Below are 17,973 nucleotides of genomic sequence, written 5' to 3'. Positions count from 1 at the left end.
TATAATTCTGTGTTATTGACAGTGTTTCAACCAAACCTCCGTAAACAAGTTGAAGTGGGAAGCCACAATACTTATGAAATAATTCATACATTTGCATTTTAGTAAAGGTTTTGAAAAAGAAGGATATGTGTGCAATAATTCGTATATCTGTTTCTTAGTCTGAGAAATGTCTACGCCAATCAGACATTTTCTTCAAATTGTTCTCCAACTCCATATACACGAAGAATGTTAGAATATCTTCCTTAATTACGACTTTTTCAGTGAAAAAAAACCCCAATAAAACAGGCGGATATTTATTATATATGAATCATATCATTATGCCCGTACGTGTGTTGTAGATAGACTGAAAAACTAAGTTTGCTTTTATCTTAGATGTATCATAATGTGTATCAAATCCTAATTGTACATATAAACCGTAAAGAGTAAATCAATTACTAATTATCTTTTTCTCTTGAAAACGAATTGTATTGGTGATCACTTAGTATTAAGATTCTATGTCAGTCTTATAAAAGATATGGGATCATACCATCAGGGTAAGTGTTAAGATGGCACCAACACCAATACTAGCATCGAACTTGCCACACAACCGTGTGCTGTGCAGGGATGCCATGTTGAAAGAATGTTACCTGTCTTGATGTATTTTTCACGGATTTACGCTAATAATCCGCTCATGTGTACTACTTGCTCGTGATGGTAACTACTTCTGCAATAATATCATAATCACTACTTTCAATATCAATTTCATGTCCTTTATTTTTTTTTTCGACCATTTCATTGTGAGATAAATCGTGAGCTTTGAGCGGTGTTGGAGATGTGTGTGTTCTGTGCATGTTTGTGCATATGGGGTGCATGTTTGTGCATGGGATCACAGGCTCTACAAGTGGCATTTAGTTTGAGGACATTTTTATAATTATGTTCCAACGTGCTGTTTGTGTGCTTCTGTGTGTTGTTTCTTTGTTTAATTTTATATGTTTTCTTGTGTACGTGTGTGTATGTGTGTGTGTGTGTGTGTGTGTGTTAGAGGATATACATTTTCAAGACCGAGAACAAGGAAGGTTTATCTAAATAATGCTCGTGTAAGCGTGAGTAGAATTCTCCATACATTATTGGAAGAGCATTCAGAGTTATTACCATGCGTCAGAAATAAGTTCAAGGGTTATTTCTTCATACTGATTTATCTATATTGATACAACTACACTCTTCATCATTTACATATGTCCAGAAACATGAGTTACACACAAACACGTGTACATATCACGGATAGAGATTCACATGTCTACTCATGCAAAACATTCTTACTTGTGTGTGTGTGTTTTAAAGAAAGAAGATAGAGAGAAAAAATGGGGCCCTATACAACAAATAATTTGCCCCGGACAATACTGACATAAATCAAACATAATAAATCTTAAAAGTATCAAACAAGAATATTAGATATACCATATGATGTCTCCACTAGGGAGCTCATAAAGTCTCCACAAGGGAGCTCATATTGGAAGTCTCCGCAGGGAAGCTCATACAAAATAACTCCACAAAGGAGCTTATGCATTCTTATGCTTATGCATACTTACCATCTTCAGTAGTGATATAAGCATAAATGACATTGCACCTAATTCACTTAATTTCCTATTCAGCTCATTTACCACGTCACGGTACTTTTTTTCTTTACTTTCTTCCCCACTCGCTTCCATCGATTTCGTTGAATTAGCACGATACAAGTTTAAATGGCAAAGTGCCCATTTCTGTTTTTTTTTAGTTGTTGTTGTTGTTGGGTTTTTTTATGAGGAGGGGAATTTTTCCTGAGTATGAGGCTGCCATCACTATCAAGCACCTGCTTAAGAGGGCACACTCCTGCATTTTTTTTTGTTCTCTTTCAAACTGGAAGTAAGTGCATCTTTTAGTTTTGTTCAAATACATGAACCGTTGATCCATGCATGTCTCATGGAAAAATGCGGAAATAAGATAGAACTAGAACTGAAAACAAACTACAGTACTATCAAAATGCTTATAGTGTGCACTGCAAGAATGAGATATGTGAACAACCCTTCTATTATATATACTAAAATTGTTAAATTCAAATTTTGTTCATTGACAGCTGAATATCACACTATTCTATTCAGTAAAAAAAAATGGACGTCGGCATTGTTTTAGAAAGAATTATGACTTTAATATATCACAATTAATTCTTTCTTGACAAACAAACTTAAAATCTACATAGAGCATGGCTACGCTCACATGTTCATGTAGACATTGGCGATGACGAATTGTTCTGAGCAGATAGGCGTAGTAATACATATATTGGTTCATACTCTGCCCGACAGATGGGGATAATTATAAAACAATTATGATAACATCTGCTTTATACAGCATTCAGTTTTTTAAATTGCAAGGATTGTTGGGAAAAAGTTGTTAAGATAATCAAATAAATAATTGTTCCACCGAACAGACATGTCTGATATGAATAAAAGACACACACACACACACGCACACACACACATACATACACTCATGTATATATATATATATATGTATATATATATATATATATATATATATATATATATATATCCGTTTGGTATATATCCGTCGGGAATATGTAGTTTGTTGAGGATTGAAAAGTGCTCAATGCTGCAAAGCAGAGCATATTAGGCGTACCTGTGTTTTGGTGCCTTGTCTGCTATACCGGCGGTTTCACGCTGTCGCGATCCTCAGGCAGACTGACAAAGTGGTGTGTTTCTGTGCTCATGTGGCGCGGTGGATCGGTTTGACGCATGGATGATTTTTCTTTTCCGGTGTCTGCATTTGGATATAAGCTCGGACCTTATATATATATATATATCCAGCAATGGGCTTAAAATCCTGAACCTGGGCGGTGCAATGTGAATTATGTTGTGACAACAAATTTTACACCGGGGACGTAGCTGTATATATAATGTACACATTTATATGTGCATATGCTTCTATCATGTCTATATTCTTGTGGTACGACGGAACGGACTCTTTGTCAAATAATTATCTGAGATAGCAACCAGAAATGTGTCAAAAGACGAACTAGGTGAGACCTAAATAAAACTTGTTAAAACTATCTTGGAGGACTCTACAACATACTCCTAATTTGTATCGCTTCAAATCACGTATCACTCTCTGATTGTCTGATATATGCTATCAAATCCAGTCAAATTCATTTATAGCGGCTACCCAAGAGAGACGTGTATACGAGCGGCCATTATACAGTAGACAGGCGGTCGCTATCATTAGACAGGTTTAACCTTCTTTTCTCCCCGGAGGATTTTTTCTGTGGTCGCATACAGCAGGTGACCGCTATTGACAGGTGACCGCCAATGCAGGTTTGTATACGAAATACTTAATACTAGTATAACATTATGTCCTCTGCAGCAGCTCATGGAACATGGTCAATTCAATTCTGTGATAAGCAATAATGCCCCCCCCCTTGCTTCCATTTTCAGCTATATACCATCAGATTTATAATCCTCAAACAGCACCCTCCCTAAGATCCATGGCCTCACCCTGAACTGTCTCCTTTCTCCTTTTACTCCTTCTCTGCCTCAGGGGAAAAGGTAGTATAATAGCTTCCTCTTCTTCTTCCTGTCGTAACATTAAGTCCTTGATTGAGCAGAAATGGCAAAACCACGATGATTCGTTTCATCATTGACAGCTTTTGGAAAAACTGATGCTTATCAATCCTACGGCTATTTTTATTTCATGATTGTCAAGCGCACTACGAATATCAGCAACCAGTCACTAATGTCTTCATAAGGCAACGAACAGTTACAGAACAATCGCCTACCTTTCTACCAACAGGTTTTTCTTAATCATGTGAATCCCAAAATGTTTAAAAAGCAACAGGTCGGCAAATGGTCTGCAGCTGGATTGCAAATGCTCGGCATCCTGGCGATAACTGAGCAGCAATTATTTACTTGATGATCAAAATTTCGGGGAAAATTTTTCGGTTTTTATCACTGATTATTTGTCGATGGTAGCAAAATACTTTTGGTTGCTGGAGGTCTGCGACCAGTTTTCGCGGATGTGTGACTGTACTAGGACCTTTTGCCTGTCAACAACGGAACGGACGGCATGATTCCCTAGCAGGCACAACATTGATCATAAGTTGGTCTCTGTTCGTTTGACATCTTTGTGTGTTGGGACATTCGAACCTAATTTGAATACGGGTGGCCCATTACCAGCTATACAGCTTAGTGCGGTTAGCTGTACGTATGATTACGTATTTATCTTTCATTGCAGGAACGATTCGATCAATTAGTTCTGCATGAGGTTACAGCCAAGATATTTCACTTAAACTTCAGCTCAAGTGACAACATCGGCTTGGAAATTAAAATCAAATTTTCCCTTTATTCGATTCATGCAGGATCGTTGATACAATTTTAAAAGAAGGTAAACCAGATTGCCTCAACAAACTTTCGTGAGATGGTCTTGCCTTTGAAACTTTAGTTTTCACTTGTCATTGTCCCTGGCCACTAACAAGTTTGTAATAAATTACATGACGCTGTGAATTCAGTGATGACGTCAGTAACCCACAACCCTGTACATAAGCTCACCAGTTTTGTTTAACCCATTTGATCTCCATTGGAGATATATTCTCTAGAGATCGCTTGACGATATAGGCATATAAATAATAAAAGAGATAGCGAGAGTAACGACCACCTGACCACCACAAAAGGAAGGGAAGTTATCTACACCAGAAAAGTTCCTAAAGCAGTTTGTCTCCCCATGCTAAATTTCTTTCTTCTTATTCCCATCTCGACTTTCTGTCTTTCTGTCTCAGAGTCTCTTGTCTAGTTAGTTTATTTAGCAAGTTTGTCTCTCGGTGTGTCTTCCCGTCTGCTCGAAGTCTGATTCTCCCTTCATCTCTCGCCCCTTCGCCTCCCTCCCTCCCTCCCTCCCTCCCTATCTCTGTTTCTTCTCCTTTCTTTTTTTCCTTCATTTCTTACATGTTCGTAGGAGTCTGCTCTGTAGGCCCTCTCTAATCATGTTGTTCCTCTCGTGGACCAAATCTGCATGTACAACCAGTCAAAGTGCAGTCAGTCAGCACATCAACCGTTGGAACTTCACAGGTGCAACTTTTCGCACGACCAGCATTGTCACGATTGTGTCGAGTAAAATATTGTCCGGCCAATTAGATTGTGTTCTCCAGTCAAATTATGAGGGATGGGAATTTATCACAATACAACATAGAGACAATTGTAGATCAAACAATCGTACAGACAAACATATATATATATTATTCATTCATCTGGACTTCTACTTTCAAAGCATTATATACACCATCCCCTCTCCTTTTCTTCTGACAACGATGTGGCTTTTTGTGACAGAATAACTCCATGTTAATGGAGAAAGTGTAATTTGCCACGGCTTTCCATGTTCACATAATTATGGTCCCAATGTCTGATTTATAATGCAACATGAGTTGTCATCGATTTTCATATGCAGTTATACCAATTGATTTGCTCTTATATTCCAAAGCCTTAACTAGCTGCTCGGTGACGAGATTACAACTTATCAACAATATTAATCGCTAACCTCTATACGCCTAGCATAAATCTGATACCAACCATATGCTGCCGTCCCCACCCCCTTCTTGCATTTGCATTTTGCGTGAACGAAGACAGATGTCAGTTAGAGAGAGGGCATTTCATTCATTGCCATTGCCGATTGTATCAAGTATCCTGAACACATCATCCGTTGAATGTCGGACAAGTGTTTCATCAACGGTCCATTGTGGGACATCGAACGGACAGGTGTGAGTTAGGACTGCCTGAGTCGTTTTAATTGAAAGGAGGGAGAAGTGTGGTGTTGAGGAATTTTGGTCTCGTCTGCAACATTGCATTTAACAACGTCACAACTCTCATCATCCTGCCACTCTGTGATATTTGAGGACTGGACGATCAGCACCAAGATTTTGTTCTTTTTTGTGTCCAAATATTAACTTGAGCTACTCATCGGAATTCGATTTATTCGGTCCAATATGGAATCTGAGAGATCTTCAGGTAGGAGGGCTATGTAGATGATCAATTTAGAGCAATGTAACTTTGCTTTATTTTCTTTTATACATCTCATGACATAATATGCCAAGACAATCGTGTTTGGTTCCTCCAACTCTAATAAAAGCTATAGTTCTTATTTGGCGTTTCTCATCAGCGGAATGATATGGATTATCTTATGGAAAGGCAAAAAGAATTTTGGAAAGCTACTTTAAACAAAACTTTCATGCTTACGCTATAGTTAGTCTGAAACAAAATGACAGTCAAATAAGAATGTTACTTGCATATTTTATCAAAGAGAGGAAAAATTGATCCACAATGCTCATAGATTTACACTTTCAGAATGTATGCATGACCGTGATGAACAGCGTAACTCTGCTCATGCGATATCATTGTATATCAATCAGGCAGTGATGCGAAGACACTTGTATTGCTGCAAATGCACTTGGTTCATTTCTTATGACCAAAGAGAAGATTTGATTTTAAATATAGGTGTACCATCACCAAGTCACATTAATCAGTCTTCGTCTCATGGTGAACGATGCTTTTGAAACCTCCTGGTGAGTCTTGACATTGTTTCTGCTAGCATACTGTTACAGTCAGTGAAAGCTGTGTAACATCTTGTATTTCTTCAACCCAGTCCATCTCAGGCAACATAATACATGCTCGTTAATGAAGAGAATGCCCGCTATTCACTGCTATTTGAGAGTATTCTTTCTCCATGGTTACATAAGTTACTCTTTTCAATTAGTTGTGGGCTCTCCGTCAGGTTTTATCATTCTCTCTTTGACTCCATTCTCTTTTTGCAACAAAGCACATTCACTTTCATCGTCAACGTCTCTTCAAGCCACTTTTAGCTGGACCTGTGAGCGTAGGTTGAGTTTAAAGCTGCAGCGAGTACGGAGAAAGGGAACAAAGAAAGAAAAGTCATGTTTAAAACTTTAGTTTCGTTCCCTGTTCATACAGTATATTTTCCACAATGGCTTATTCCGTAAAGAAATAACGTATTCCTCTTTCTTTAAGACCACACATCTGAGGCTGTAAAACTGGTCAGATCAAGCGAGACAGAAGCTAATCCATCCCGCTCATCTGAAGAGCCGGAAACATCAACCGTGTATCTGACTTCTCCATTCAAAGAGAACGCAGAATCAAAATGTGAGCATGAGACGAGAGATGGAGCAGATGGCAGCGAAAGTTCACCAAGAACACCGACAAGCAGTGTTCCAAAGTTCCTTGAACAACCATCAACACCATCGACTGCTACTACAGTAGCAACGACCAGTCAATTTGACACTTTGTCCCTTATGAGGCTCGACAGCATAGCCACCGTCGTGGCGCCTGGACTACCCATCGGCAGGACGCAAGACAGAGGTGCGAGCATTCAATGTCAGGTGTGCGGCGATCGAAGCTCCGGGCGACACTACGGCGTGTACAGCTGCGATGGGTGTAGGGGCTTCTTCAAACGGAGCGTCCGTCGAAATCTGGCCTACATCTGTCGTGACGAAGGCCGTTGCGTGGTGGATGTTGCTCGAAGAAACCAGTGCCAGGCATGTCGCTACCGGAAATGCTTGGAGGTCAGCATGAATCGAGATGGTAAATATACAGACCAGAGCACATGGCCAATATCTGAAGGTTTCTTTTCTTCCGTCAACATCATTCGTTGCCGAGCTATACTGTCTAAAAGATAGCACGTCGTTTGTAAATTATGGATTCTCGTTATGTCATATTTTCCATTTCCATTTTTCCCCGACTACAAAGTGATTGGCATCTCTTTAATCGACTGATTCACATTTAAAGCAATACTGTTTAAAGCTAGCATCCTATTTCCTTAAAAATTACCGGTTGAGATATAAAGTTCTGACATTTTCAGAGATTACATTTAGTCCATGATAATGTTCTTACACATGAGGGAAGTTTCGTGAGGGAGGATCTACAAGATTTAGATACACGACAAAAAAAAAAACCCACTACAATTCAATTTCAATTTTCATTTCAATTTACATCTACAACATATTTTCAAGAATAGAATGTGCCAACGAAAACATGACAATAACAAAGAGAGATTGGTAAAATAAGATTATCTGAGGAATATCAAGTTTTACAAGCAAATTCAGTAATCTTTTTGATACAGAATACAGTAAATTGTTCCATTTTTCTCTTTTATTACTTGTTCCACTTTGCAAGGGCCGTCACAATAAACACATGATAATGATGCTTGGTGAGATGACAGTCCTTTTCTTGTGACAAAATTACTAGAAAAAAAAACGGTTAAAAAAATCAAGGATTTAACTCACAGATATAACGGGTGCAAGTGCGGGGGAGGAATCACCAATGGCCTGATTTGATCTTACTTAATAAGATATGATTATAGTTTAATGGACCATAAGCTAACATAACCATACATTTATTTCTGTATTTCGTCATCACATGGACTAAATTGCTATTGTTTGTTTGTCTGTTTGTGTGTTTGTGTGTGTGTGTGTGTGTGTGTGTGTGTGTGTGTGTGTTCGGAACTGTGCAGTGTTTCTGTTTGTACATATAGGGCGTGTATCGGTGTATTGATGTGGGTGAGATGGATACCGTATATATCATTATATACCTATAAACAAAGACAAACACACAAACATTTTGTTAGTTTGTATTTTTCCTCTGTGTCTTGCATTGCAAAAGGTCTGCTGGAGAATTGTGTTAATTTTGCATGACGAAGTAAAACACGAAAACAGGAGACACCTCGGGTTTCTAAATGTAGCAAAGCTATGGCTCCGAAGCCTGTAAGACAACTGGTGATGTAATGTGATTAAACTAGGACTTTTTAATTTGGGATAAAGTCAAACAGCAAGACTGGTTTACACTGGAACAACGACCGTGGAATGTACGTCATATTTGATATGTGATAAGACGCTGTTTAATAATGTCATTGAGGCTTTAAGGAACAAAAGTAGCTTGACTGTTCGAAACGCATTTTATTCACCGTCGCTCTTTCTGTCACCATGTGTCGATTTAAAAAATATATACTAACAAAGTGTGCTAATGCGCGTTAGGGAAAATTGCCCCTTAAAGTGTGCGTGAGTAATTAACCACTTCATCATCAAATACTTTAATCGTGTACAAGACAAACACTTCTTGTGTTTATCTGAACCTAGTGTCGCGTGGCTCACACGATAATAGACTTGAAACCCCTTTGGCTTTGTAATCGATCTACGTAAACAGATCGAAGGTGGCCGATAAAGGCTTGCAACATGTGCGAAATTTCCACGGCCTAGGTAGATTGTTAGGAAAACTTAGTAAGAATGGGTGTAAAGTTATGCCTTCTTTCAGGGCTGTGCCAAATGGATGAATGAGAGATATGACATAATCAGATATTAACGCAAAATCATTGTATTGGTGTTATAAGAATCAATCCTGCATAGCACTTATCCATTGGATATACATTGTATATTCCTACAGGGAAGTGGATAATTTGCGTAAACAGCAATGTTTATTTGTACTTGCAGTTGCCAGATTCAATTTTACACTCTCTATATACTCGGAAGTGCATTTATTAGAGCCCTACCCTTCCTAGAATCAATTGCAGAGACTTGATCAATGAATATTACAGATTAACCTAAAAGTATCCTTTAATCTCTAACTGGAAATCAAACAACGAATTTTTGTCCTCGAAAGATCGGCGAATAAACAACCGTAATACGCAGAGTGGATTACTGGTGTGTCGATGATCGCATGACATGGTGTTCCTGTCTTTACTCAGCTGAGATGTATCGGCATTCTGTTTCAAGAAGAATAGATCTCGTCGACAATGGGGAAAACAAACTTTGGAAAACCTAACTCACACTTTCTTGTTTCCCTTCTTACTCTTTATTTTAACGGAGTTGACTTCGTTGAATTTTTTGGCGTTAAGAGTTGGCAATCTCAGAGCTTTGTCATCCCCAACGATAAAGGTACAAAAACAATGATTGCTTGTTATAATCGACAGTATAGGAAGCCATGTCCACATGAGATCTAAAACTTTATATTATCCCCTGATATCTGAATATTGTTCTCTTATCTACATGTACCTACATGGTGTGTTCTGGGAGTGTTATGTGTTATCGAGACTTCATGAAGCAAACTCAACGTACGTCATTGCAGGCGTAGATTGGGATGTTTTTGCTTTGGCAAAGAATGACCACTTCATGTACCCTACACTATAGATCTGAAAAACAAAAACAAAACTGACATAGATTCGTGTGGAGAAAAACAAATAACAGACAGAATTCGCTTCTCCCTAATATTGACTGAACTGATGCGCGTATTTGTTGATAGTGTGTGCTCTGGGTACACTACAGAACATAGCCATACTATGAATGATTACGTGTTGTGTATACGTCCTATAAGTGAGCTCGTTCTGGTGGTGGTGGTGGTGGGGGGGGGGGGATAGGAGATGAGCCAGATGTCCAGACACTCTGCCAGCGATCAAAGATCTCGATCAATTTGCTCACTACGTCACAATGACAGCTGAATCCCTCTTTGTGACGCACCATCCTGTTCCATACCGTGGATCCCAACTTACTACTGATGGAAACGTCATGTAAATATACTATGATCTTTTCTCTCATATTTCACGCATGAATTTCGTGCATAAAAAGTTTTTGTCTTCTTCTCTCATCGAGTTTATCACACATTTCTCCAGAATTTAGAAAGACAGAATCAAAAAGAACACATCAATGCTTTAATGAATATGATTAAAGGCACACCAAATCAGCGTTTTAACATAAAATATTGACTGTTCAATAAGCCAAAGTCTCTTCACTGTGTGCATACTATCATTACTTTAAGTTAGGAAGGCATATCCACCAAATACTCGTACTTTATGCGTCATTCATACACTCCTTTTTAAGAAGTCTGTAATCCCGCAATATACTCGTTCACATCAGGACGCCACAAGTTCATAGCATTCGCGATTATGACCTACTATAACCTTGATCTTACACAGATTGTTGAACGTGTGAAATCAGCGATCGCTCTCACTTCAAGAAGATTGATTTTTATGCCCTTTCCGAGTATTGATTAATTCTTGCGCACGTACGCTGCGTTCTTTTGCTTCAGCAAACGGCAAAAATCCAATATCAACACCGTGTTCCATTTATTGTAGTTCATAATATGTCACTGTAAAATATTAAATAAGTTCAGGTCACCACAACAAAATGTGGTATTGATTTGTGTGGTGAGACGGATATCTATGGGAAGAAAAATCAAATGGAAATTTTTATCATGATCTTAAAGTTTATGGGGAGAAATGACACAGATTCAAAGCCACGGATTGGTGTAGTTATAGTAATGTATTTACACCGACATGAAAAGGTTCCTTGCAGACGTCGTAAGTAACAAAAACTAAACAGTGACTGGAATACAGATAAGTGTGGTATAATCATCAATAGACATATGTATTTGCAGGTTAAATGTGAAAAGAAACGTACATGTATACTGTAATTCGTGCCATGTAAACAAAACCAGGTTGTCAATAACGTTTCATTCATCAGCGTTTCATAATAGTAAAGAAATTGTATGACGACAAAACTCTCCTTAAACGTTGATTTACATAAATGTCCTATTTACGGGCTTGATTGTAATGTGTCCTATACACAAAGGGGTGATGCTATCGTACATTCGATGCATACAGTGTGAGTTATCTTTTGACAAAGCATGAATATGTATAGATGGAATATCATAATAAAAAATGTGTGCAGTCCGCCCTCTAGCTGTCTCTACCTTACAACCTCATTCTCTGATACAAGGTGCATGTTGGGAAAAAATCGCATCCAGATAAAATGAGATCCGCCGATTCGATTCAAGATTTTGCTATATATATCAATGTCATTGTCATAATTTCGTTCTGTTTGATACATAACAATATACGTTAAGGTCTGATCCTCGTATCTTGTACAAACTAAAGTCAACAGATAATTGAAAAAAAATAGAATAATCCAAATCAAATTCATTTCAAAAAGGGGTGTTATTACGACGCTCTAGTGCACTTTAAGTGGTATCAATGCATGAGTCTAAAAGGCTTGTCTTAAATACACACACACAAACACACGCACATAATATGTGTGTACATATATACATATGCATACATAATTATGAATACATGACTCATTTATTGACTTTAAGCGTGAATATGTTTTTATGCAATATAGCAAACCCAAAGCGCGACAAATTCTTCCTGAGTTCCTTCTGTTTTTTCGTCTTATTTTCACAGCCGTACAACATGAACGCGCTCCTCGAAGTTTTGCGCTTCCTTTTGGCGTCTCTGTCCCTCCTACGTCCACACCAAAGAATGGCATCACAGATACCAAACCTAACCTGACACCAAGTTGGACGCCCCAATTAGTCCAACCACATCGACCCTTCCCAACAGGCTTTGGCTACGAACGCCGCTCAAGTTTCGCGCCTGTCGTTCCCGACTTCGCCACTAGACTTCCACCCAAACTTCCTGATCACGGCGCAGCGGGCGCGGGTCGTCAGATGCCAGTAGTCAATCACAAGCTTCAACCCTCGCTACCACATAGTTTTGGCGTGGACGGACTGTTGCCTCCCTCAAGTGATGCCTATAAGGAAAATTCACCAAAGACGCCAGTCAGTAAGTCTGTTGAGCTGCAAGGAAGGTGCAATAAGATGGCATTCTGCGTGGTGGCTTGGAATGCTTAACAAAATGTTTGGGTTTTGACATTTTATCCTGTCAAAGTAGTTACATTTTCGTGACCGTTCACTGCTACAGACAATGGAGAACAGAGGTTTGATGTCACTGTTTATGATCATGATAAGAAAGTTAACAACAAAGAAACACACATAAAGATGTGAGGACACACGCTTTGTGCTATCTTGACGGTCTCATACGGCCATTGTAAAACTTGTTAACATGTGGGCTGTTATCTGTGCTACAATGTTATCTCGACCCACTTTTTAATTGTTTTTATCTTTCTTGCCTTTTATATAATGCTTCAGTAAAGCAGACCGCATTCGATCAGCCGACGTACATTCCATCCGTCCTGCCTTTGCCTATCCCTCCAATGTCACGTGACCACCTTTACGAGAGCGCTGCACGTCTACTCTTCATGACGGTGAAATGGGCGCGGGGAATCCCTGCATTCCTCACGCTTCCGTTCAGCGACCAAGCTATTCTTTTGGAGGAATCGTGGGCCGAGCTCTTCGTTCTCGGAGGTTGCCAATGGTCTGTGGCGCAAGGCTGTGGTAAGGGGATCGACAAAGAATTATTTGCAGCCATTGGATTTGCTCAGTCTCTAGAAAGCAATTAGCCATAGCCATGAGGAAACTGAATGATCTCTATCCGATGTTCTCTATTGCAACCATTCCTCTTGTCTGCCTGCATTGAATTTGCACATGCCGTGTCCATTTCCTCAAAGTTCAAATCAGTATCATTTCCAGTATGTCTTTGGAAATAAGATACAATTTTTTGTACGAGCAATCAACAGAATGGTACATGTAATTTCATTTTAATCTGACCCATTCAGGATATTATCCTTTTTTTTTTCAGTTTTACTTTTTACATGCAACAATCATGGTCGCAGCAACACATGCAGATAGAAGGAGGTGGCGATATCTTTACGTCCCGTACTCCCCGTGACATGTAAATAAAATTTTACCAAATATCCTTCTATGACATGAAATCAAAGAGAAAAGAGTCGTACAGTGCAAGTGTAATAATGACTTTTAGGGGGAAAGGAGTGCTGTAGTTGGTGAAATATGTACCAAATCAGGATTTCTGTGAATATTTTTGTTTTTGTCTATAACGAAATAATGAATAGTTTTAAAGGCATTATATACCATTTGCATATGAAACAAAAACCAGCTTTAGTGCTTAAAATAGTTCTAAAATGTGATTTAGGAATAGAAACAACCAATGTAAAAATGTTTATTAGTTTAATCAATGATAAGTATTGTTAAATATCCAAAATGTGAACAATAGTTATGATAAAATTGCTTCCAGAATAAACCGTCTACAGTTATGGTTTATCGAGAGAATAGTAATATCCCCTTATATTCAGGCTTTTATAGCAAAATTTTTACATGGTTGGATTTTTGTTTGGACACAACTGACCTACGCATATGCATCAAATGTGATAATCGATCGTTTCTCAAATCACTGCTCTCAATGGTAAACAATACTTTTAAGGTGATGATAGTGTTACCTCTGCTAATCTGCCGTTAATATGCGACCAATGATATTATTTTATGATAGCAAGTAAAAACGTAAATTCCTTAATTTTACACTTGTCTGACATTGATGAAAGGTTCAAAATGCTGATCTTATCTTAATCGTAAAGTCAATTTAATCATGCCTTAGAATATAATTTGGATATTTGGTTTGTGTAATCAACAAACTCCACATCTCAAGTAGATAGTCTTACAAATATATTTTGTGACTATCGATAGATGACGGTAGCACAAACTTACACCCATTCTTAACCTACTCGCTAAATGATTAAAGGCCTTCATCTTTAATAAAAAGTAAACAATATCGTATGTTTGGGAAAAATAGTAACGAAAACTTTCGCCTCCTATCTGCGTCACATTTGGTAAAGACATATAAATGCAATAGCGTCATTTCAGGATCTATACATTACGTTATGAAGTACGTTATGAATTGTCATGATAAACTTGTGCAGTGTTCCCTTTTATGTTCCTATCATGTTCACATGTTTGGTGCATGCCATTTCCTACAAACTTGAACAGGTCAACTTTTCAGCGTAGAAACACTCAACTTTCTAAAGAGCGACCACTCAGACAGCGCCATTCAGCATGACGTCAAAGTTTTGCAAGACATCGTTTACCGCGCCCGAGAGATGCAAGTCGACCCTATGGAGTTTGCTTGTTTGAAAGCACTCGCCCTCTTCCGACCAGGTATGGGATGAAAGCTGCCTGTTTGATACAGCTCAAATGATTTTGACTGTATCAGAGTGAGAGATCCATTATCAATATAAAGCAACACCCTGTTCTGTTAGGGGTGATTACGCAACGGTACACGTAACATTTTTTCTTCAAGTTGCATTATGATCACAAGCCACTATAAAAACATCATCTTCATAAATGTAATGATGCTGCGATGTTATCTAATTATTTGAAACATTAGGGTCTACAAAGGCAGCCTCGAAGTGTTAAGGATTTAACTAATGACATCACAGACAATCATTCTGACACGATAAAGTTACTAGCATATGCTGCGCTTTGGCTCTCTGGTGAGCACAACACCAAAACTCGAATAGCTTTGGATGATTTGATTTGATGATGAAGTGCATCTACTTATAACTTCACAGAGTCCCAAGGACTTCGGGAGGGTGCTGCTGTCGAGAGGATACAGGATGACACCCAGATGACCCTGGCAGAGTACAGCCAGACACGCCATCCTGGCCACAGGACGAGATTTGGACGACTTCTCCTCCTCCTACCATCCGTTCGCAGCATCCAGTCAAAGTATGATTCATGAGCAGCATTACCACTAGATGCCAATAAAACCGTCAATGTTCATCTCCAGTACCAGTTTGAATGTTATAACAATGTCTGTCAATATCATTACAATTCATATTTGTCGATGGCGTTGCTTCATCGCAAGAGAGAGGACGCAGTCATTATTACTACCTCGGCTTTGCTATAGTTCTCCATTCAGGCACCTGTGATGGCGAGGCACGTTGTGCGTAAAACCCCTTGTCCATTAAGTTAGTACCCTATGCAATGGGCATGGTTCAAAATTGTGACCTCCTGTTTCTAGAGTCCATAGTCTTAACTACTAAATGAGAGAGTCCAATACATCGCCAATACCGCCTCTACCTTACTATCACCCATCACTTAGTATCGCCAAAGGCCCCTCCGAGTTCTTGCGTCACGGCGTCATCCCTATAAACCTCTTTCCGCTACATCAACATTGATCAAGCACGCAACCGCTATATTACATAAACTCAGCCGTTATCCTGCCACAACCGCTGCCATCTCACACTTAAATCACTGTTACCATTTAATCCACAATTAACTTCCGTCATTTTCGTTACAATGGACATTAAATCTAATGGATTTAGGAGCAAATACAATGTGTTTTTAATTATACAAAATGCATACCTCTCTTTGACCATTCAGCCTATTTGTAACTTGATTATTTGTAATATGCGTGTACCTATTTATTAAAAAAAAATTGTCTTTTTTTTTCATCCAGAACTGTGGAGATACTCTACTTCCGGAACACCATTGGCAGCATACCAATACAGCGGCTTCTCTGTGACATGTTCAAGTCGTGTTAGCCTTTTCGTTTCAGTGTTTGCGTGACATGGTATTTGACACATAATCCGGCCACGACCGCCACCGCGTAGGGCCAAAGCACACCATTGGTTAACCCCAGTAAGTGCCACACGTCCCCCTGCGATTGGTGCCCAACAACAGTTTGTATGTGAACTGGAAGTTGTGTCCTACATTATACTTGCAGCCAGAGTAGACAAGCTGGTAGGATACAATCGATCGCTTACCTCCTCCGCATGCAATAAGGAAAAGTACCAGCAACTTGCCTCTGCTACATCTGTTGTGTTCTGAACTGCCAGTAACCTGGCATGAAATTACAACCTTTGTCAAATATAGCAAAAACAGTGAGAAGCAATGTGCTACAAGTCTCTGCCAAACTTCGTATAATATGGTTTGTGCAATAACTTCGGAGATCAATTGTATTTTAACGTGACCTGTGAATGTCACGTATTATAGCGACGTGCTGTAGGATGACTGATCATCGCGTGTTGTTAACGATCGTAAACCATTTTTTTTTTTTGCGCTTTCTAAGATTCAATTAAATATCTAACGTCCCCGCGGAAGTATTTTCCCCAAGAAGCTATATTTTCCTGAGGGTAAGACATAAATCCCAATGGCTGACAAGGGCTTCATGACAAGGTTATAGACAAGACAATATATCGTATTTCATACATGATCTACATAACTACACATCATTTTCATCATAGCCCCGTCGGCAGCTAGTCAAGCTCTTGAATCGTATCACTTGACGTGACGTCACTGCCTGCAGTATAACAATTTCGATCCTCGTGGTCACGTAAGTGTATTATGACCAATCACCGACAAGTATGTAGACCATGCATATAATCTCATACCAGTAGTACATGAAATACGTGCCTCGAGTCATTCATCTTCAATTTAGTCGTCCTTTCTCGCGTTGCTGGGGACTTCATATTATGCCCTCCCAACTTAATATTATGAAGATGTCAGCCAATAATTATGTCTGAAAAATATCATAGCGAATTATTCCACAAATATCATAAAATTTTCGTTTGTTTCTCAATACTTGAGACAGGCGGTGTTCATTTTGGGATGGCCTTCTCTTAACCCGCTCGAGGGACTTTGAATGTGGTATTGATTTAGTGAAATAAGCTGCTATTTCGTAGATTAAGCAGTTTCATGTCAATATGAATATCCTTGAACGTACGTGGCCCAATACAATGCTTTGCAATTGACTTCATTTTTCGTTTAGTAGTTTAAATTGACTTAATTTGACTTAGATTTACAACATAAAATCTGACGAATAAAATGGTGGCAGTGAAATCGAAATTGGACTTGCAGTAAGAAAGTTTGGAATATCAACGTTTTAAATCTTTCTATAGAATAATGACATCTGTCGAAGCCAGAGATATGTAATTTAGCTGAGGTAATACTGTTTTCAATTCTCAGATCTTCCATATGTCTTGCGCATGCACAGAGGTGATTACGCAGAAATTGCGTTGCATGTGGTTTGTTTGATAGTATAGCAGCTACAGCCTATCCTTAAAAAAATCAGCATTAACTGATTATCGAATCTCAACGCAGGATTCTCTGTTAGATTTCATGCAGAAATCAAGGAGATTTTAACATTTTAGTGAAGAGTTAGAGTAAGTCAGTGAAAGACTTTTGAGGCCATGATCTCATCACTTTGTCC

General features: G+C 38.8%; 1 protein-coding gene across 1 annotated transcript; it reads left to right on the top strand.

Moving 5' to 3' along the window:
- The first annotated feature begins 6,001 nt into the window (after positions 1-6,001).
- Positions 6,002-16,306, top strand: LOC139731344 (photoreceptor-specific nuclear receptor-like). Its single transcript, XM_071642236.1, has 7 exons — positions 6,002-6,023; positions 7,041-7,610; positions 12,256-12,636; positions 13,002-13,247; positions 14,751-14,918; positions 15,332-15,488; positions 16,222-16,306. Exons 1-7 carry the CDS (start codon positions 6,002-6,004, stop codon positions 16,304-16,306), a joined length of 1,629 nt encoding a protein of 542 aa, XP_071498337.1.
- Positions 16,307-17,973: the final 1,667 nt, after the last annotated feature.

Source organism: Diadema antillarum, unplaced genomic scaffold (assembly GCF_040938485.1).
Source record: "Diadema antillarum isolate AM-2024a unplaced genomic scaffold, OU_Dant_1.0 seq00000368_RagTag, whole genome shotgun sequence".
NCBI classification, from domain to species: domain Eukaryota; kingdom Metazoa; phylum Echinodermata; class Echinoidea; order Diadematoida; family Diadematidae; genus Diadema; species Diadema antillarum.
This window is presented reverse-complemented; position numbering and strand designations above follow the sequence as displayed.

Bases quoted from the DNA above. Each gene is read 5' to 3' on its own strand.
- LOC139731344 (XM_071642236.1), top strand. From the start codon at position 6,002: ATGGAATCTGAGAGATCTTCAG. The intron at 6,024-7,040 runs GTAGGAGGGCTA...TCTTTCTTTAAG, and splicing joins GGAATCTGAGAGATCTTCAG to ACCACACATCTGAGGCTGTA. The intron at 14,919-15,331 runs GTATGGGATGAA...ATAACTTCACAG, and splicing joins ACTCGCCCTCTTCCGACCAG to AGTCCCAAGGACTTCGGGAG.